Below are 21,323 nucleotides of genomic sequence, written 5' to 3' on the forward strand. Positions count from 1 at the left end.
CAGCCAAACGGCAACTTAAAACATCGGACACCCGAGAAACACAAATACGCTATAAATAAAAGGTGAGGAAAAGGAGAATTCTTTTGCAGCAACTACAAAAGCCGGACAGGATGAGCACAGTAATTGAACGGACAATGTTGTACACAGTTACACGTGGCAAGGTTGGATTCGACCCAGTGTGAAATACTGTCGTCAGCAGCTCAGAGGCTAACAGGTTCATTGGGTTGTCACTGGGATTTCAGGTATAAAGTGTAAAGCTTCAAGTTACGTCCATTTGAACTGTTAACAACCCACCCCCCCTACTGCCCCGCACCCCCCCACCCCCCACCCCCAACCTCAGGGGAACATAACAGATTCTGTCCCATCAGCATCAGGTTGTGTCTGGGTGATCAGCTCGAAAGGCAAGGTCAGCGACCCTCTTTCTGTCTGCGCAATACGCCATTCCACCAAAGAACAGGGACTTGCAATTACGCCGTGCGTTTCAGAATGGAATACTGTGTGCAGTTCTGGTCACCCTATTATAGAAAGGATATTATTAAACTAGAAAGAGTGCAGAAAAGATTTACTCGGATGCTACCGGGACTTGAAGGTTTGAGTTATAAGGAGAGGCTGGATAGACTGGGACTTTTTTCTCTGGAGCGTAGGAGGCTGAGGGGTGACCTTATAGAGGTCTATAAAATAATGAGGGGCACAGATCAGCTCGATAGTCAATATCTTTTCCCAAAGGTAGGGGAGTCTAAAATTAGAGGGCATAGGTTTAAGGTGAGAGATACAAAAGAGTTCAGAGAGGCAATTTTTTCACTCAGAGGGTGGCGAGTGTCTGGAACGAGTTGCCAGAGGTAGTAGTAGAGGCGGATACAATTCTGTCTTTTAAAAAGCATTTAGACAGTTACATGGGTACGATGGGTGTAAAGGGATATGGGCCAAACGCAGGCAATTGGGACTAGCTTAGTGGTAAAAACAAAGGGCGGCATGGACAAGTTGGGTTGAAGGGCCTGTTTCCATGCTGTAAACCTCTTTGACTCTATGGTGAGGCTTCCAGAGGTGCTTTGCAGCCAATGAATTATTTTTGAAGTGTAGCCTCCATCGTGGTGTAGGAAATGCAGCGGGCAATTTATGCACAGCAAGATCCCACTAACAGAAATGTGACATTGACTAGATGATCTGTTTCGCTTTTAGTTATGAGGGTCGAGGGAGAAATATTAACCCGGACACTGGGGAGAATTCCCTGCTTTTCTGCCAAATAGTGCCAGGAAATCATTTCCGTCCTCCCACGCGGGGCCTCGGTTTAATGTCTTATCTGAAAGGTACCTCTGACAGCGCAGCACCCCCTCAGTACATCAGCAGTGCCGTTAGGAAGAGAGATCCTAGCAACCTTATTCTCCTCGTGTGATAAACTCTGCCCCGGTGATGGGTTTAGATCTGGGGCTAAAAGCAAGATCTGTTCATGACTGATTATATCAGAAATAATGGGATTCATTGGAGAACTGTTTCTTCAAACTAGCAGAGGGACAATGGGCCGAATGGCTTCCTTCTGTGCTGGCAGCTTCTCTGATTAAGCGGAATGTTTTACTGAACATGGGGAAGGGTCTCTCTACATCAACCAGAAGCAGAAACAAACCTCAGACTCCTACTGCATGCCTCAATTGCATTATTCTTAGGTTTTCGAAAGGTTTGCAGGCCCATATTCCTTGCTATGTGTATCTAATACCAACTTCAATGGAAAGATAAATTGGGCGGCGTGAATAATGGGATAACAATCCACCTCTTCCCATTTTACACATTCATGGAATTCTTACAGAAGGCCATTTGGTCCATTGTGTCTGCACTAGGTCCTAACCCTGGACATTCATCCTTTCCAGATAGCAGTCTAATTCCCTTTTCACTGAACCTGCCTCCACCACACTCTCAGACAGTGTATTCCAGACTCGACTGAACCTGCCTCCACCACACTCTCAGACAGTGTATTCCAGACTCGACTGAACCTGTCTCCACCGCACTCTCGGACAGTGTATTCCAGACTCGACTGAATCTGTCTCCACCGCACTCTCGGACAGTGTATTCCAGACTCGACTGAACCTGCCTCCACCGCACTCGGACAGTGTATTCCAGACTTGACTGAACCTGCCTCCACCACACTCTCAGTGTATTGCAGACTTGACTGAACCTGCCTCCACTGCACTCTCAGACAGTGTATTCCAGACTCGACTGAACCTGCCTCCACCGCACTCTCAGACAGTGTATTCCAGACTCGACTGAACCTGCCTCCACCGCATTCTCGGACAGTGTATTCCAGACTCGAACCACTTTTGCTTCTTTTCCCAATGATTTTAAATCTCGATCCTAATTATTGGGAACAGTTTCTCTCTATCTACTCTGTCCAGGTCCCGCCATGTTTTTGAACACTTTGATCACATCTCCCCTCAACCTTCCTTTTCCCAAGGAAACAAGTCCCAACTTCTCCAATCTGTCCATGGAACTGAAGCCACCAATCTCTGGAACCATTCTTTTATGCATTCTCTCCAGCGCAGTCATATCTTTCCCTAAAGTACGGCGCCCAGAATCAGACGCAATAGTCCAGCTGGTAACATTGTAGGTCCCACCCAAACGTGACTGAGAGTTTGTTTTTGTTTAGATGGGAAAACTAAGGTGGGTCAAAATGGCCACTCTGAAATGCCACTCCGCTCTCACCTTGTTGACCTGCCTTTGATCGCTTACCCTGCACTCTACCACTGGTCACTGGTCAGCTGATGAGGTTTAATACTCCCCCCTCACTCAGATAAACCACATGGACTTTCTGATCATAATACTGCCACCATTCCACACCCTTCAGCCCCTATCTGGTGGCTGGTTTTTCAGCTTCTGTCCTTGACCACAAGTAAATACGACTGTGCTCACAGGAGAACCTGGCCTCCAGACATCTCCGGAACATCCTAGCCATCGGAACAAGGCCCCTCTCTGCTGAGGTGGGACGGTAATCTGCCTGTAACAGCCACCCCACATTCAAGCAGAAACAAAATCACACTCAGGCAAGGTCGCTTCCACTCGAAATTCCACCTCGGGACCCATCGACCGGGAGTGGAAAGACGTTACTCTTGATCCCGAGGAATTGCATTGAAAGGATAGAGGACAGATCCCCAGCTTAGGTTGAAGATTTTCCCAGGGACTAGGCCACTGGGCCTTGATGGAAATGCAGCAAAAATGAACGGTTTGGGGCACTGGAGCGTAACGATAAAAATATCTCCCAGTCGGGACGGGTAAAGTAGGTCATTTACTTGAAGGTTAAAAGTGAACTAGTGTGCTTCATAAATATAGATTCCTTCTTTATTTCCCCCCTCCCGTTGCCTTTGCGGCATTCCTCTTTTTTTTTACATAATTATATCATAAACCCTTCCCACTCTTCCGAGCCATTCCCTGACAGCTTGGCGAACACGGACATCGGTGACGTGGCAGGTGAGCTGGCTGATGCTCGGGAACACTGACGGCTGCAGCGCGGTGAAGGTCTGGTCCGGCAGCAGCTGGATTTGGTTCAGGACAGTCAGGATCATGTTGGTCCAGGCCTACACAACGGAAAAGCCATTTTAGTCAGGTGACCCGACAACAACAACTTACATTTGTATAGTACACGGCAAGACCCTCTCAAGCCGCATCAGAAGAACATCAATAAAACACTGAGACACGCGAGGAGATATTCGGGCAGGTCAGATGATTTGGTCAAAGTGCCAGGCTTTAGGGAGGCAAGAGAGGGAAAATGCTGGAAAATCTCAGCAGGTCTGGCAGCATCTGTAAGGAGAGAAAAGAGCTGACGTTTCGAGTCCAAAGGGTCATCTGGACTCGAAACGTCAGCTCTTTTCTCTCCTTACAGATGCTGCCAGACCTGCTGAGATTTTCCAGCATTTTACCTTTTGGTTCCAGATGCCAGCATCCGCAGTAATTTGCTTTCATATAGGAGAGAGGGAAAGACTCAGGGAGAAAACTCCATACTTCAGGACCCAGAGAGTTGAAGACACGGCCACCGATAATGCAGCGATTAAAATCAGGATGCCGGGATTGCAGGAGCGCAGAGATCTCGGAGGGTCGGAGGGCGAGAGGAGGTTACACAGATAGGGAGGGATGGGGCCCGGGAGGGGTTTGAACACAAGCAACTCCAGAACAAAAATGCCTTTGGTCCCCTGAAGTCGTCAGCCAGTAATTTCTTAAGTATAAGTTTATGTTTAAGTTTATTTATTAGTGTCACAAGTAGGCTGACATTAACACTGCAATGAAGTTACTGTGAAAATCCCCGAGTTTCCACACGCCGGCACCTGTTCGGGTACACTGAGGGAGAATTTAGCACGCCCAATGCACCCTAACCAGCGCATCTTTCGAAGTGTGGGAAGAAACCGGAGCACCCGGAGGAAACCCACGCAGACATGGGGAGAACGTGCAGTCTCCGCAGACAGTGACCCAAACCGGGAATTGAACCTGGGTCCCTGGCGCTGTGAGGCAGCAGTGTTAACCACTGTGCCACCGTGCCACCCTTCTCTGGAGAAGGGGGTGGGGGGGGGGGAGGCGGACGGGTGAGGGGGTGGAGGCGGGCGGGTGAGGGGGGGGAGGCGGGCGGGTGAGGGGGGGGCGAAATCAGTGGAATCCCTGGAGGATTTTGACACTGGATTTATTGTCCACTCCTGTTAGTCCAAATAGGGCGGTTGACATTGTCTCTGAGCAATTGTTTTTCCAGCCCAGGGACGTGCTGTGGACAATCGTCTCTCTCCGCTACGACTGACTCACGGCCCAATCGGCGTGGGTTCACTGAGGAGCTTGATGATGCCCAGGTTTGATTTGCGGTCCCTTAAAACATGCGAGAGGAGAGTCTCGGGTGAAATTGGGAAGTCGGGTCCTTCCTGCCCAGGCGTACACGTGAGCACGAGCTGCTCAGGGGATTGCTGGGAATTAAAGAACAAAATGGAGGGAACAACTGGTGGGGAGGGAGGGTCCATAAAAATACTGAGCGAAAGGCAATTGGCACAAACACCAGAGAGAACGCGAGTTAACACAACGAGTGGTTAGGAATTGGAAAGCATGAGGAGGGAGCGATTCGATAGTCACTTTCAAAAGGGAATTGGGGAACGCATGAGGGAGAAAGAATTACGCTGATGTTGGGGGGGGGAGGAGGGTAGGACTAACTGGATTTAATTTAATTTATTATTGTCACATAGAAGATAGGAGATGGAAGAGGCCATTCGGCCCTTCGAGCCTGCTCCTCCATTCATCACGATCATGGCTGATTGTCCAACTCAAAACCTAATCCTGCTTTCTCCCCATAACCTATAGAAACATGTATTGGGATACAGTGAAAAGTATTGTTTCTTGCGCGCTATACTGACAAAGCATACTGTTCATAGAGAAGGAAAGGAGAGAGTGCAGAATGTAGTGTTACAGTCATAGCTCGGGCGTAGAGAAAGATCAGCTTGCTTCTCTGAGGTTTGAGAGCAGTACTGTACCTGCATCTGGGCCTCAGTGTCCCGGACAGAGACACTGTGCGAGCTCACGGTGGAGCCAGAGCGTGGCCGTTTCTCCTGCCTGAGCAGCTCAGGCCCCGCGCTGAGCGAGTGCCGCATTTGGCCCTGGTCCAGCAGCTGCTGAGGCCTTTGCAGAGGGGAATCTGGACACCTCCCGGCTGCCGCCTCCCCCTTCTCCGACTTCCCGTCCTTGACGAAGGCGGTCAGGTTGTGTTGCTGTTTGCGTTTCTTGTACTCGAACACCAGCTTGTTAATGGTCTTGTCGGTGGCGATGGTGTAGATCTTGTTGCCGGCGCTTTCCCACCATTCCTTCCTCCTGCCTGGCTCCTTCTTCTCCCCGTTGGGGCTCAAGGGGGCGCTGCCCGGCCCTTTGGCCTTCCCGTCTTCCGCCGCCGGCTCTTTCGCGTGACACTTGGCACTCTCTTCCGAGGGCGTGTCCTTGCCCGACATGCCCCCGGTGGACGGGGTGGAGCCTTCGGAATAGCAGGAGGGCAGGAAGAAGAGGGGGTCGCCCCTCATTGCCAGGGGTCCCTCCGCCAAGCTCTCCAGGTCAAGATGCAGCTGGATATAGTTGTTACAGAGCTCCAGGCACAGTTTGTGGAGCCTCTTCACCAGCCAGACCCAGTCGGCATTGCTGACAGGCTGGATACTGAGAGATGGCACTCGGGCCCGCCATTGCCTCTTCTCCTTCCCCCTCGGAGGGCTTACTTGGGCCGTCTCCTCGAAGATATCCTCATCCTCCGAGGAGCACTGCTGGGAAGAATCCGAGCTCAGCTCTTCCTCCTCATACAGAATCTTCTTCACTTGCTCAGCAGTGATGTTCTCCTGGTTGGTCAGAATGGCATAAACCAAAGCCTGGAAGTAAATGTTGAAGCTCATGGCTGACTGGCGGTAAAGGTTGGCAGCTCCCCCCACGCCCGACACTTTCATCAGCAGGTACTTCAGGCCAGGCCTGGTGTCAAACTCCCTGGCTGTTCTGTAAGAGTCCAGCAGCAGGTCGAAGATGACAGCCAGGTTCTGCATGGAGATATACCTCAGGAAGCTGGCTGGCCTGCTCTCTCCAAAAGCAACCGTTCGATCTGAAGCCTCGCTCGGTGTTGGACCTTTGACAAATTCTTCGAGCAGAACGTCATAGAGATTCTGCAGTAACACCTGGTGGGATAACAAACTCACCACTATCGTCCGGAATGGAATTCTGTGGATCAAAAGACAGAGATTTAACCAGAAATGCACATAGAGCGTGTGTACATGACTGTGTAATTGTGTGTGTGCATGAAGTGCACTTGTGAGTATGTACGTGAATGTATGTGTGAGTACATGGTTGTTTGTGCGTGTACATGAGTGCAAGTGAGTATGTGTACATGAGTACATGTGTGTGTATACATGAGTGCATGTGAGTGTGTGTGTACATAAGTGCATGTGTGCATGTTTGTGTGTACATGTGTGCATGTGTGTGCACGTATGTGTATATGTACATGCGTGTGAGTTTGTGTTTGAGAGAGTTTATGTTTGTGTGTGAATGAGTGTGCGTGTACATGTCACTATATATGTTTCCTGTGTATGATATGTGTGTATATGAGTGCATGTGTGTGTATATGAGTGAGTGTTTCTGTGTGTGATATGAGTGTATGTTTGTGTACATGCGTATGTTTCGTGTGTGTATGTGAGTATTTCTGTGTGCGTATATGAGTGCATGTACGTGTATATGAGTGAGTGTGCATGTGATAATTTGAAAGGACAGAGGGTTGAGGGTGGATTTTTGAGAAGTTAATGATGCCAGTTTTGAAAGGGAGGTAGGCAGTATATGAGAAGCCAGCAAGGGAGCCTGGCAGTGAAGGTGGAAAGGAACAAAGCAACATGTTTCTATGTTTAGATAATAAAATGCAGACTATTTGAGGGCGATGCTATTATTATTGTCAGTGTGTCAGCTTGACTTTTCTGCTCAAATCTTGAGTGGGACTTTGAGTCTCGAGGCCCAGAGGCGAGCGACTTACCCACTGAACCACAGCTGACACTCGGAAACATCATTGCAAAGATTTCAGAAAAAAAGTCACACGCTTGGATCGATTCCGATGTGTTCCACCACTCCAGGAAAAATGATTAGTGACACGTTTCAACCAGACATCCACCACTAGGAGGGGGCGACGGTATTGTCATTGGACTAGTAATCCAGAGGATCAGAGTGACGCTCTGGGGACCCCGGGTTCGAATCCCACCACGGCAGATGGTGAAATTTGAATTCAATAAAAATTTGGAATTATAAGTTTAATGATGAGCATTGTCGATTGTTGAAAAAACCCATCTGGTTCACTAATGTCCTTTAGGGAAGGAAATCTGCCGTCCTCACCCGGTCTGGTTGACATGTGACTCCAGAGCCACAGCAATGTGGATGACTCCGAACTGCCCTCAGAAATGGCCGACGGAGACACTCGTTTTCAGGGCAGTTAGGAATGTGTAAGTTAATTTGCGAAGACCACTCAAACTATCAACTTTTCAACAGGTCAGAACTTGGCCGCGCATCAAATCAAAATAAAATAGATCTAAGCGTGTGGTTCTCCTTCTGAAAAGGGGCGGCACGGTAGCACAGTGGTTAGCACTGCTGCTTCACAGCTCCAGGGTCCTGGGTTCGATTCCCGGCTCGGGTCACTGTCTGTGTGGAGTCTGCACATTCTCCTCGTGTCTGCGTGGGTTTCCTCCGGGTGCTCCGGTTTCCTCCCACAGTCCAAAGATGTGCGGGTTCGGTTGATTGGCCAGGTTAAAAATTGCCCCTTAGAGTCCTGAGATGCGTAGGTTAGCGGGATTAGCGGGTAAAATATGTGGGCCTGGGTGGGATTGTGGTCGGTGCAGACTCGATGGGCCGAATGGCCTCCTTCTGCACTGTAGGGTTTCTATGATTCTATGAAATCTTTGCAGCTTGTGTTCCAAAATAAAGCTGGGATGGAACCTGTAACGACTTTTAATCAGGCAACTGAGGTGGGCCTGTTAGAATCTGAACTCCCTGATTAAGGGCCATTCAGGGAGCCTCTTGCTTTGTACTTAACCAGGCGTGTCAGTTCCTCTGGGACACTCCGAGTGTGGGCTGCGAACTGAAAGCTCTCTGGATGCTGTTGTCAGACTTGTAAATAAAGGGATTTTGGTGAAGGGACTTCTGCCTCTGAGAACTTATTACATAACCCCAAAGCTGCAGGACCCCGTACACTGAAAGCTCACAGCTTACCCTATTTTCCTGTTCGATAGCCAAGCGTGGGGAGAAAGAAGCAACAAGAGGAAAGTTAGTACAGTGCAACCAGGAGGAATACTTAACGGCAGATGCGGAGAAAAGGTTAAACATTAACTGACAGGAGCAAAGATTAAACACTGGGGGAGGAGGAGGATTCAAAACCAGGACACCAGGAGGAAGGTCAAACACTACAAGTTGGAGAAAAATACATAAATTGAACAAACGCTTAACATTTGACACCAAAAGTCGATCAGACGCTGTTCATTACCATTGTAAATGCAGAGTGTACCGAAGGTAAAACCATCATCCCCCCTTCATTTTAAATTCCTATTTTGCATATTTTCTTGTTTCAATAGATGCTGCAGTGCTATCGACTGATAGTCTCAACAACCAGAGGGCGGCACGATAGCACAAGTGGTTAGCACTGCTGCTTCACAGCTCCAGCGACCTGGGTTCGATTCCCGGCTCGGGTCACTGTCTGTGTGGAGTTTGCACGTTCTCCCCGTGTCTGCGTGGGTTTCCTCCGGGTGCTCCGGTTTCCTCCCACAGTCCAAAGATGTGCGGGTTAGGTTGATTGGCCATGCTAAAATTGCCCTTAGTGACCTGGGATGCGTAGGTTAGAGGGATTAGTGGGTAAATATGTAGGGATATGGGGGTAGGGTCTGGGTGGGATTGTGGTTGGTGCAGACTCGATGGGCCGAATGGCCTTTCTCTGTGCTGTAGGGTTTCTAAGATTCTAAGAATACAGAACAGCCATGCTGTAATCGAAGGAGATCGCTCAGAGTAAAGACTTAGGACGGGATTTTCCAGCCACGCTCGCCCCAAGACCGGAAAATTGCGTCCGAGGTCAATGGACCTTTGCGTGGTCCGCCCGCCCCCCCTCGCTATGATTCCCCTGGCAGGCGGGACGGGAAAATTCCACCCTTAAGGCAGGACATATTGGAACAATAATTATAATTACAGACATTGAGAATTCCCATTCCGAGAGATGAGGGAAGTTAGCGGAGTGTGAATTATCCTAAGGTATTATGGAGATTATAGAAGCATAGAATCCCTACAATACAGGAGGCCATTGGGCCCATCGAGTCTGCACCGACCACAATCCCACCCAGGCCCTATCCCCATAACACTCATTTACCTTGCTAATCCCCCTGACACTAGCGACAACTTAGCACGGCCAATCCACCTAACCCGCACATCTTTGGAGTGTGGGAGGAAACCAGAGCACCCGGAGGAAACCCACGCAGACACGGGGAGAACGTGTAGACTCCACACAGACAGCGACCCAAGACCGGGAATCAAACCCGGGTCCCTGGCGCTGTGAGGCAGCAGTGCCACCGTGCCACCATCATAAACATCTAGCTCATGGCTCAGACTAATACCCGAGGGGTATAAATTTTACTTGTAGGAATATATCTTCCAGGTTGGAGGTTAATGTGTTAAATGTAAGAGAAATGGGAAGACTTGGTTGAGGTACTGTAGGGATTCTATGAAAATATCATCTGCTGTGTGTAAACCCAAAGGAAGATTTTCAAATGACTCCTACATTTAAAAGTTTTTTTTAAAGTTTAATTATTAGTGTCACAAGAAGGCTTACATTAACACTGCAATGAAGTTACTGTGAAGATCCCCTAGTTGCCACACTCCGGTGCCTGCTCGGGTACACTGAGGGAGAATTTAGCACGGCCAATGCACCCTAACCAGCACGTCTTTCAGACTTTCCCATGAAGGTTGTTTCCAAAGTTTATAAGCTTTCCGATCATTGAACTTCCCGAATTCTGGAATGTTTACCTCTCGGAGAAAGGGAAATGTTCCGATTTGAATGATCAGGAGTACGAGGGAGAAGCTTCACTGAATGGAAGTGTCAGCTGCCCCCCCCCCCCAGTGCCCCCACCGCTCCAGCACCCCCGCCCCCGCCACCCCCCTCGTGCCCGTTTACCTTTTGTGGGTGTGCCCATTGGGTTTCTCGTCCGGTGGGAGTTCAATGATCAGCACGCAGGACTGAGCATGCTCAAACCCCTCCCTGTTGTTGGGGGTCTTGGGAGAACATTGGGTGTCCAATAGGAAAACCTGGAGCAGGAGATGAAAGCACTCACGTTACATCTCCCCAACGCTGCCTTAGAAACAAAATGTTCTCGTTCCTGAACAACACCAGACCCATTTACCCTGAGATACAACAGTTTGAAGGATGGTTTGATCAAGGCTTTTAGAACTTTGATTGGGTGGATAGAGGAAGTCTTTCTGCTCCGGGGGTAAGGAGGGTAGGGGTCTAGGACAAGGGGACATGACAATAAATTCCGAGCCAGGCATTCCGGAGGCGACTAAGGAAATATCTCTTTCTACAAAGGGTGGTAGAAATGTGGAACTCACCCACGGTAGATGGGAGTTGAATCAATAATTTTTAAATCTGAGATTACGAGATATTTGCTAATCAAGGGTAGAAAAGGATAAGGTGTGGGAGGAATAGATGGTGATGAGATGCAGATCAGCCATGGTCTCACGGAGTGACAGAACTGGCCTGTGGGGCTCCAGCTATGTTCTTGATCACATCAACAAGGTGGAATTGGGAATTCTTTGGCCCAAACTTGATGGTTTGAGTTATAAGAAGAGGCTGGATAGACTGGGACTATTTTCCTTGCAGCGTAAGAGACTTAGGGGGGCTCTTATAGAGGTCTATAAAATAACGAGCAGCATAAGATCAGCTCGATAGTCAATATCTTTTCCCAAAGGTAGGGGAGTCCAAAACTAGAGGGCATAGGTTTAAGGTGAGAGGGGAGAGATACAAAAGGGTCCAGAGGGGCAATCTTTTTCACATAGAGGGTGGTGAGTGTCTGGAACAAGCTGCCAGAGGTAGTAGTAGAGGTGGGTACAATTTTGTCTTTTAAAAAGCATTTAGACAATTACATGGGTACGATGGGTATAGAGGGATATGGGCCAAACGCGGGCAATTGGGACTAGCTTAGTGGTTATAAAAAAGGGCAGCATGGACAGGTTGGGCCGAAGGGCCTGTTTCCATGCTGTAAACCTCCATGACTCTAATCAGGGAATGTTCAGTTTACCCCGCGCTGCCTCGCCCCGTCATTGCAGGGTTGGCCACAAAGGCATGTGTTGGCATGTTACCTGCTGTGCCATCGCGCGGATTCGCCAGTACTCAGCCTCAGCACTGGCAGAGTGTGACGGAGCCGCCACCTTCACCTCACACGCATCTCCGCTGAAACTGTCCGAGCCGCTCTGGAAACAGGCCAGGAGGTTCTGAAAAGGCAAGAGCAAAAATATAACCCCAAAGAGCTGCTCAGAGTGACAGAGGGAGACACTCGTGTTTCCACACAGACTCTATCACATCTTGAAAGCTAATGCTGACTGAGTGTGCTGATGGAGGTTAATCAGACTCTGAGGACCAGCGAGGGGGAGCACTCACGTGAAGCTTCCCGACTATTAGCTGCGATTGGTGTTCTCTGAGGAAGGATTCTTTCTTTCTTCTCAAATCTTTTGCACCATTCTGAATATCTTTACATTGGGGCCTCCGGCACATCCCAAACTTTAATCGTTCCATCACTGGTGGCCCTGCCTAAGCTCTGGAATTCATAGCAACATAGCAGCAGAGGAACAGGATTGGGCCATTCAGCCCCTTGAGCCATGCTCTGCCATTCAACCAAATCTGGGCCTATCATTCACGCCTCACAGCGCCAGGGACCCGGGTTCGATTCCCGGCTTGGGTCGCTGTCTGTGTGGAGTTTGCACGTTCACCCCCGTGTCTGCGTGGGTTTCCTCCGGGTGCTCCGGTTTCCTCCCACAGTCCAAAGATGTGCGGGTTAGGTGGGTGGTCATGCTAAATTGCCCCTTAGTGGGACCCTAAAACCTCACACAGGATCCACCATCCAACACAGATTCCACATGCTCGAGTAGTGAACCTGCCTCTGAACCAGAAGCTCCGGGTTCAAGTCCCACCCCAGCATTCGATGGCCAAGGAAGATATGTTTATAACGCGGCCAAACAGGGGGGACTAGCTGGGTAAATGCAAGGGGTGATGGCGATAGGGCCTGGGTAGAATTGTGGTCGGTGCAGACTCGATGGGCCCAATGTCCTCCTTCTGCACTGTAGGGATTCTATGGATTCTATGATTCCAGTAAGAGTTTTAACAACACCAGGTTAAAGTCCTGGACTTTAACCTGGTGTTGTTAAAACTCTTACTGTGTTCACCCCAGTCCAACACCAGCATCTCCACATCATAACTTCTATGAATCCCCCAGCCCTAGACTCACCAAACAGGGGAAATAGTTTTTTCCCGATCTACTTTCCTTGTCCCTCTTAATATATTGAAGATTTTGATTAATTCGATTAGCCTCCTCTATTCCAGGGAACATGATTAGTTTGTGTAACACAGCTATCGCTGAGTTTCTTCAGCAACTTAATACGCAAAGTACAAATGTTCGGTCGAGGGATTGGCAGTACCTTCACTGGTTCCAGTGTAACTGTGAAAGCATCCTGAAGGGCGCAGCAAGCCAATCTCCACATCTCATCAGTGAACACGGGTCCAGCTGTAACAAGGACGTACCTGAAACCAAAATGTCAGCAAAGGTAACTGGCAGGACAGCAATCATTCAAACTCGAGGCACCCTAAAGCCTCACACAGGATCCACCATACAACATAGATTCCACATGCTCGGGTAGTGTCCCTGCCTCTGAACCTGAAGCTCCGGGTTCGAGTCCCACCCCAGGATTCGATGGCCAAGGAAGATGCGTTTATAACGCGGCCAAACAGGCTAAATATCGACCTGCAAATCCTTCCAACAAACACCAATGGCTGTCGGTGAGAGCAGGAGAGACTCCTGGTCAGCCATGTTTGATGTGGAGTGGCGCCCCTCAAGCGACAGGCTAGTGACCTGTTCCAGGAGAAACTTTTCCATGGGAACAGATGAAAGTCTGCCTCATGCACAATCTTACCCACCTTGGCAGGGAATCTTGGGAGGAATATCCATCCATTTCCTTTCCCTATTTATTCTTTCATGGGATGTCAGCATCTGGCAAGGCCCTTCTCTAATTGCCCTTGAACTGAGTGGCTTGCTCGGCCATTTCAGAGGGCAGTTAAGAGTCATTGTTGTGGATCTGGAGTCACCTGTAGGCCAGACCAGGCAAGGATGGTCCTTAGTGAGCGAGATGGGTTGTTACAACAATCAATGATTTCATGGTCACCATTGCTAGTTTTAATTCTGCCAGCTGCCATGGTGGCAGAGTGGTTGGCACTGCTGCCTCACAGCACTAGGGACCCGGGTTCAATTCCAGCCTTGGGTGACTGTGTGGAGTTTGCACATTCTCCCTATGTCTGCGTGGGTTTCCTCCGGGTGCTCCAGTTACCTCCCACAATCCAAAGATGTGTAGGTTAGGTGGATTGTCCATGCTAAATTGTCCCAAAATTTGGGGGGAATTAGCGGGATAAATACATGGGATTATGGGTATATGGCCTGGGTAGGATGCTCTTTCAGAGAGTCGGTGCACACTCGATGGGCCAAATGGCCTCCTTCTGTACAGTAGGGATTCTATGGTGGGATTTGAACCCAGCCACCAGAGCCTACTAGACCAGCGACATTGCCAATGCACCACCATCTCCCCATTGCTCTGTCTGCTCCTGCCCAGTGGATTAGGCTAGAATTATCCCCCGGAGCTTGGGTAGAACGAGAGAGGAAGGAACGGTACATTCAGTATTAACAATGGCAAGGGGACAGAGAGGTGGGTTGGTGGTATCTGCTGCAAAGGACCATTCTGTCGCCACTGCCTGATCTCAGTGGAGTCGCTGAGCTGTGTGAAACCTCGGCTGTTCCTACCTGATACAGGAGCAGCCCACTCGTGAGATGGTTTCGATGGGTTCTGCAATGCAGGACACCAGAAGCTTCAGAAGGTCTTTCAGCATGGCGTTGATGCTGTTCTCGTAGCCGATATCTACAAGTCAAAAAAGAAAAAGACAATTCTGTGGCGGCAAAACCAACAAAAGGCAGGAGGAGGCCATTCGGCCCATCGAGCCTGCTCCAACATTCAGTAAGACCATGGGTGATCCGATAGTCACCTCAAATCTGCCTCTACCCCCAATAACCTTTCACCCCCTGGCTTACCAAGAATCTATCCATCTCCACCTTCAAATTATTCAGATTCCGCTTCCGCTGCCTTTTGAGTTCCAGAGACTCACTCCCTTCTGAGTGAAAACATTTCTCCTCATCTCGGTTTTAAATGGGTGACCCTTTATTCTAGATTCCCCCACAAGTGGAAACATCCTCTCCACATCCACCCTGTCAATCCGCCCTCCCCAGATCTTACATATTTCAATCGAGTTGCCTCTTACTCTTCTAAGTTCCAGCAATCAAACATGACGCTTTTATTTACATCCAAACTGAACTTAACTAAGGTGAGGGGCTGGAGAACTGGCTACAAACCATCCCTACAGTGCAGAAAGAGGCCATTCGGCCAATCGAGTCTGCACCGACAACAATCCCACCCAGGCCTTTTCCCCATCACCCCACATATTTACCCCGCTAATCCCTCTAACCTACGCATCCCGGGACACTAAGGGGCAATTTAACATGGCCAATGCACCTAACTGCACATCTTTGGACTGTGGGAAGAAACAGGAGCACCCGAAGGAAACCCAACGCAGACACGGGGAGAATGTGCAAACTCCACACAGACAGTGACCCGAGCTGGGAATCTGTGAGGCAACAGTGCTAACCACTGTGCCACCGTGCCGCTCAGAAGGGGGACTAATTAATGTTAGGGGGGACTAATAGTCAGTAGCTGGGAAATGACTGAGTGGAGACCACAGGGATCAGTCCTGGTGCCAATCGGATTCCCGGGCTGGTTATTCTCCTCCTGAACCACGTCACGGATGGTGTTTCCAAGGATAACAAGCTGGAATGGGATTTGAACCCAGTGCGTTTGGCTTAGAGGCAGAGGCTGTGATCCACAGAGTCACAAAACCTCAGCCGCCAGTGTTGTAACGTAAGACGCACACCAGCCAATCTGTGCACAGCAATGTGCCACAAAGAGCAATAAGGTGGCAGCGAGATAACCTGTCCCTGTTCGACAGGATGAAGGATAATTTATGACCAGGGCACTCGGAAGAACCTCACTGGTTCTTCTTCAGAACAGTGCCTTGGGATCTTTTACACCTACCTGACAGGGTCTTGGTTTAACATCCCAATCAGAAGGCGCCTCGACCAGACTGAACCTCTCAGTTCCCTGGAGGGTCTGTCCAGATTTTGTATTATCTCTAGAGTGGGACTCGAAACTCCAACTTTCTGACCTCGAGGCACGAGCGCCAATGACTGAGGCACAGAAATATCCAGGGTTTGTCCAGTCCTGTCCACCGCAGATGTACAGGACGCCTATTGGGTAGCATTCAGGAACAGGGACATGAGCTCATTTGCCTCCTCCCAAGAGTATCCTAACCAGTTGTAGCACCCACAGTTTGAGGTCAGTTCAGAAACTTGAACCCCGAACTTTCCACCCTCTACCAGACTCTACCTGCAGAGTCACTGGGGAAGTTTATTGCTGCGCACATCACTGTCAGAATCACCATAACAACTTGTAAGCAATACTGATTGGCTGGCATCTATTTACAAACTTACCTACTGGCATAAGGCCTGTTCCAGCTGCAAACAAGCTCCTACCTGATTGGATGAAGCAGTGAATGTGCTCCATCACCAGCTCCGAGGACAGACCAATCGCATGCTTGAAATTGGCACCAGCCATCTCCCAGTACGATTGGTCTCCGTGGTTACGTTGAAGCCACAGGGACATCACTGGAAGGAGGAGATGGGTAACAGCAAAAATCCCAAATCCAGGTCCTGCAAAAGATAAAGAAAGATCTTTCACTGTGTTTTAAAATTAGGGTAAAATTAATCAATATCTTTGTGACACACCTGGACCTAGGCTGGGACAGTCAACATTTTTGGTCTCTCAGGGAACTATGGGATAGAGGGAGTGGGTGGGAAGTGGAGTTGAAGCCCAGGATCAGCCATGATCAAATTGAATTGTGAAGCAGGCTCGATGGGCCGAATGGTCCATTCCTGATCCCACTTCTCCTGTTCTTATCCTTTTTAAATTCATTTATGGGATGTTGGCATCGTTGGGTCGGCCAGCATTTGTTGCCCATCCCTAGTTGCCCTGGAGAAGGTGGTGGTGAGCTACCTTCTTGAACCGCTGCAGTTCATGAGGCATAGGTACACCCACAGTGCTGTTAGGGAGGGAATTCCATGATTTTGCCCCAGTGACAGCCAATATATTTCCAAGTCAGGGTGGTGAGTGGCTTGGCGGGGACCTTGCAGGTGGCGGTGTCCCCATGTCCTTGTCCTTCTGGATGGTATCAATCATGAGTCTGGAAGTTACTGCCTAAGGAACCTTGGTGAGTTGCTGCAGTACATCTTTAGATGGTTCACACGACTGCCACTGCTCATCAGTGCTGGAGGGAGTAGATATCTGGGGAAGGGATAGCAATCAACCAGGATGCTTTGTCCTGGATGGTGTTGAGCTTCTTGAGTGTTGTTGGAGCTGCACTCATCCAGGCAAGTGGGGAATGTTCCATTACAGGTTTAGAGAGAGATGGCAATTGGAGAGTGTGGGGAGAAAGAGGCAGGTGGAGGGAGAGAGGGGCAGGTGGAGGGAGAGAGGGGCAGGTGGAAGGAGAGAGAGGGCAGGTGGAGGGAGAGAGGGGCAGGTGGAGGAATGGAGGGGCAGGTGCGAGGGAGAGGGGGGCAGGTGCGAGGGAGAGAGGGGCAGGTGGAGGGAGGGGGCAGGTGGAGGGAGAGAGGGGCAGGTTCGAGGGAGAGAGGGGCAGATTCGAGGGAGACAGGGGCAGGTCCAAGGGAGAGAGGGGCAGGTGGAGGGAGGGGGGCAGGTGGAGGGAGAGAGGGGCAGGTGGAGGTAGGGGGGCAGGTGGAGGGAGAGAGGGGCAGGTTCGAGGGAGAGAGGGGCAGATTCGAGGGAGACAGGGGCAGGTCCAAGGGAGAGAGGGGCAGGTGGAGGGAGGGGGGCAGGTGGAGGGAGAGAGGGGCAGGTTCGAGGGAGAGAGGGGCAGGTCCGAGGGAGAGGGGGGACAGGTCGGAGGGAGAGGGAGGAGGGCACAGGTACAGAGAAAAAGAGTGGGGAAGGTGCAGCAGTCAGTAGAATGCGTCCATCTCATCCTCATTACCTGGTACTTTAGTGACTTCCCGCAGCAGTTCGAACAAGAGGTCCAAGGTGGGGGGCTGGTGCTGGCGTGGACAGTTGGAGATGGCTGTGGTGAGCTGCTCCAGCAGAAGAATCCAGACTTGAATCAAACCTGGAAAAGAAGCAGCAGCAGATAATCCCCCTGGAGAAAACACCTCAGAGAATCAAAGCTAGAATCAACATAGAGTTCTACAGTGCAGGAGGAGGCCATTCGGCCCATTGAGTCTGCACCAACCACAATCCCACCCAGGCCCTAACCCCATAACCCCATGCATTTACCCTGCCAACCCCACTGACACTAAGGGGCAATTTAGCACGGCCAATCCACCAGACCTGCATGTCTTTGGACTGTGGGAGGAAATCGGAGCACCCGGGGGAAACCCATGCAGACACGGGGAGAACGTGCAAACTTCACACAGACTGTCAACCAAGCCGGGAATTGAACCCGGGACCCTGGTGCTGCATGTTCTCCTGGCTTTCCTCCGGGTGCTCCGGTTTCCTCCCACAGTCCAAAGATGTGTAGGTTAGTGGATTAGCCATGCTAAATGAACCCTCGTGTCAGAGGGGTTAGCAGGGTAAATGCATGGGGTTATGGGGATAGGGCCTGGCTGGGATTGTGGTCGGTGCAGACGCGATGGGCCGAGTGGCCTCTTCCTGCACTGTAGGGATTCTATGATCCTATGATTAAGTTGCAGTTTCCTAGAAGTGATGTCTTGAGGTGGACAAAACATCTTGATTTGGAATAACAAGTGGCTGAAGTTTTCTAGAGGTAGTTGACCGTTGCGTTTACCCGTGTCGTCATCGAACTCGTTGAGGACGGATTCAATCCCGTCCTCGCTGCTCATCGAGCGGTTCGGGCCTCGAAACGGCAAACTGGACAGCTGTGCCCCGTGGAAAATCGGCTTGGAAGGCATCTTGTAGATTTTGGCAAGTAACTGAGGAGAGGAACGAGACACACAGATCAGCAGAGGCTTTGGGGAAACATCGTAAAGAAATGTCCTGACACAAAGGCAAGTCCGGAACTTTCTCTCTCTCATTAACCAGCTGCGGTGGGCGGGGGCGGCGGGGGGGGGGGGGGGGGGGGGGGGGGGAGGCAATTGAAACATTTCTGAACCAAACTCAACAAATTCTTTTTACAAATCGGGGCGAGGATATTTCAGGATGCGAAACCATGGCGGGTGACGGCAGATCAGCCATGATCTCCCTGACTGACGACAGAGTGGGCTTGAGGGGCTGAATGGCGTCTTGCTGTTGCTATGCCCCAGTCGCAACACCTCACTCACCGTCCTTAAACTATTGGTAATTTAATCCAGTAAGAGTTTTAACAACACCAGGTTAAAGTCCAACAGGTTTATTTGGTAGCAAATACCATTAGCTTTCGGAGCGCTGCTCCTTCGTCAGATGGAGTGGCAATCTGCTCCATTTCCACTCCATCTGACGAAGGAGCAGTGCTCTGAAAGCTAATTGTATTTGCTACCAAATAAACCTGTTGGACTTTAACCTGGTGTTGTTAAAACTCTTACTGTGTTTTCCCCAGTCCAACGCCGGCATCTCCATATCATGGTAATTTAATCCCCAGGGTAATGATGTCCACACTTACTGCCTGACTGGACTCACATCTCAGTTCCCGGGCGGGGTCTGTTCGAGGACAGCCATTAGTGAGACTGTCTACAAATCCACCCCCCCGCCCCCAATTTACGATGACGAGGGACTTCCTTCTAAACTCCCAGAGACAGGGTCCTGGGAAAGAAACAACTCGCATTTAAACAGCGCCTGTCTCATCCACAGAGTGTGTCAAGGCAGATCACAACCAATGAATAATGTCTGAAGTGCATTCGCTGTTGCAATTTAGGCAATTCTGTACACAGCAATATCCCACAAACAGCAAATAAAAAGATGACCAGTTTGTTTTCCACAGTGTGCGTCAGGGGATAAATGTTGGTCAGGACACCAGGGGAATGCAACACTCCTCCTTCTATTACTGGCTAGTCCACGTCAAGACAGAGGCACAAATTCATGTGTTTAACCTCACATCTGAGTGGGAAGCAGTCATCGAGTTAGAGTGAGGGTAGCAACAGCCCAAAGTGTCAGGGTCTAAGTGAACAGAACAAACTAAAGTTCGGCGTTGACATTGGGGATGGGAAGTTGTGAGAGGGAGAGGGAGAGATACCCCGAGAGTAGAAAGAATGTTCCCAATGGTGGGGGAGTCCGAAACTAGGGGTCATAGTTTGAGGATAAGGACTAAACCTTTTGGAACTGAGGTGAGGAGAAATTTCTTCACCCAGAAGGCGGTGAATGTGTGAAAATCACTACCACAGAATGTAGCTGAGGCCAAAACGTTGTGTGATTTCTAGAAGAAATTAGATATAGCTCTTGGGGCAAAAGGGATCAAGGGATATGGGAGGTGGGGACAAATGGTGGGATCAGGGTCGTAGAGTCATAGAGGCTTACAGCATGGAAACTGGCCCTTCGGCCCAACTTGTCTGTGTGGAGTTTGCACATTCTCCCCGTGTCTGCATGGGTTTCCTCTGGGTGCTCCGGTTTCCTCCCACACTCCAAAGGTGTGCGGGTTGGGTTGATTGGCCATGCTAAATTGACCCTTAGTGTCAGGGGATTAATAGGGTAAATATATGGGGTGACAGGAATAGGGCCTGGGTGGGATTCTGGTCAGTGCAGACTTGATGGGTCGAATGGCCTCCTTCTGCACTATAGGGATTCTATGATTGTCCATGAAGCCCAGCATTGAATTTGATGATCAGCGATGGTCAAAATGAATGGCGGAGCAGGCTCGAAGGGCTGAATGGCCTCCTCCTGCTCCTAGCTTCTATGCTTCTATGTTTCTATTGGCCACCTCTGGAGGCTCCAGTGTGGGATCTCCCGTTTGAAGAATCCTTTTCCCCGGCTGTCCTTTACCCTGTGAGAGAGCGGTCAGAGGTTTTGCTCCATGTGAGACAGCCTGGATATTCCCGGTGAAATCATCATGGAATCTGGGGAGTTGTTAGTTCAATCCGACCCAAACCCATAGCGTCAGTTTAGGGATGTCTGGGAATAGTCTTTACCTGTGAACACTTCCTGAGATAATCGAGGGCGGGAAGGCACAAATCTGTGGAACTGGATCCCAAACCTGGAAAGCAATCGCCTATTTCTTTACAATCCTCATCACCTTCAAAGGTTAAAGAGAAACCATTAACTTCAGGAATGCACGGTCATTCGAAACACATTTACTTTAAGCTTCTTTCCTCTCCCGCAGTTTTCCTGAAGGTGTTAACTCCCTTCCTGGGCCACCCAAGGCTGAACATTCAGAGAGGTGGGGGCCTCTATGGAGGCCTGGATCCAAAAACTCCTGCCCCCAAACACACCACCTGCCATAGTGGGCAGGGGAGTGGGGAATGGGGGTGGTTTAAGTT

The 21,323-nt window shown here is 50.0% G+C and overlaps 1 protein-coding gene across 4 annotated transcripts in view; it reads right to left on the reverse strand.

The window, feature by feature from the left end:
- Positions 1-345: 345 nt before the first annotated feature.
- Positions 346-21,323, reverse strand: part of arfgef3 (ARFGEF family member 3) — a 112,617-nt gene continuing 91,639 nt past the window's right edge. Inside the window, exons 25-36 of one of the 4 annotated variants that reach the window (XR_013499612.1) lie at positions 20,976-21,079; positions 18,707-18,851; positions 17,900-18,028; positions 16,380-16,556; positions 14,544-14,658; positions 13,174-13,276; positions 11,842-11,973; positions 10,661-10,791; positions 5,484-6,696; positions 2,262-3,560; positions 2,080-2,124; positions 346-1,938 (exon numbers count right to left, since the gene is read on the reverse strand). Coding sequence is in view for 1 of the 4 variants with exons in the window: in XM_078229437.1 (XP_078085563.1) it covers positions 3,369-3,560; positions 5,484-6,696; positions 10,661-10,791; positions 11,842-11,973; positions 13,174-13,276; positions 14,544-14,658; positions 16,380-16,556; positions 17,900-18,028; positions 18,707-18,851; positions 20,976-21,079 (2,441 nt within the window). In the remaining 3 variants the exon portion in view is untranslated. The other 3 variants (XR_013499613.1, XR_013499611.1, XM_078229437.1) reach the window with 3 other exon arrangements.

The sequence above is a fragment of the Mustelus asterias genome, chromosome 15 (genome assembly GCF_964213995.1).
Source record: "Mustelus asterias chromosome 15, sMusAst1.hap1.1, whole genome shotgun sequence".
Lineage (NCBI taxonomy): Eukaryota > Metazoa > Chordata > Chondrichthyes > Carcharhiniformes > Triakidae > Mustelus > Mustelus asterias.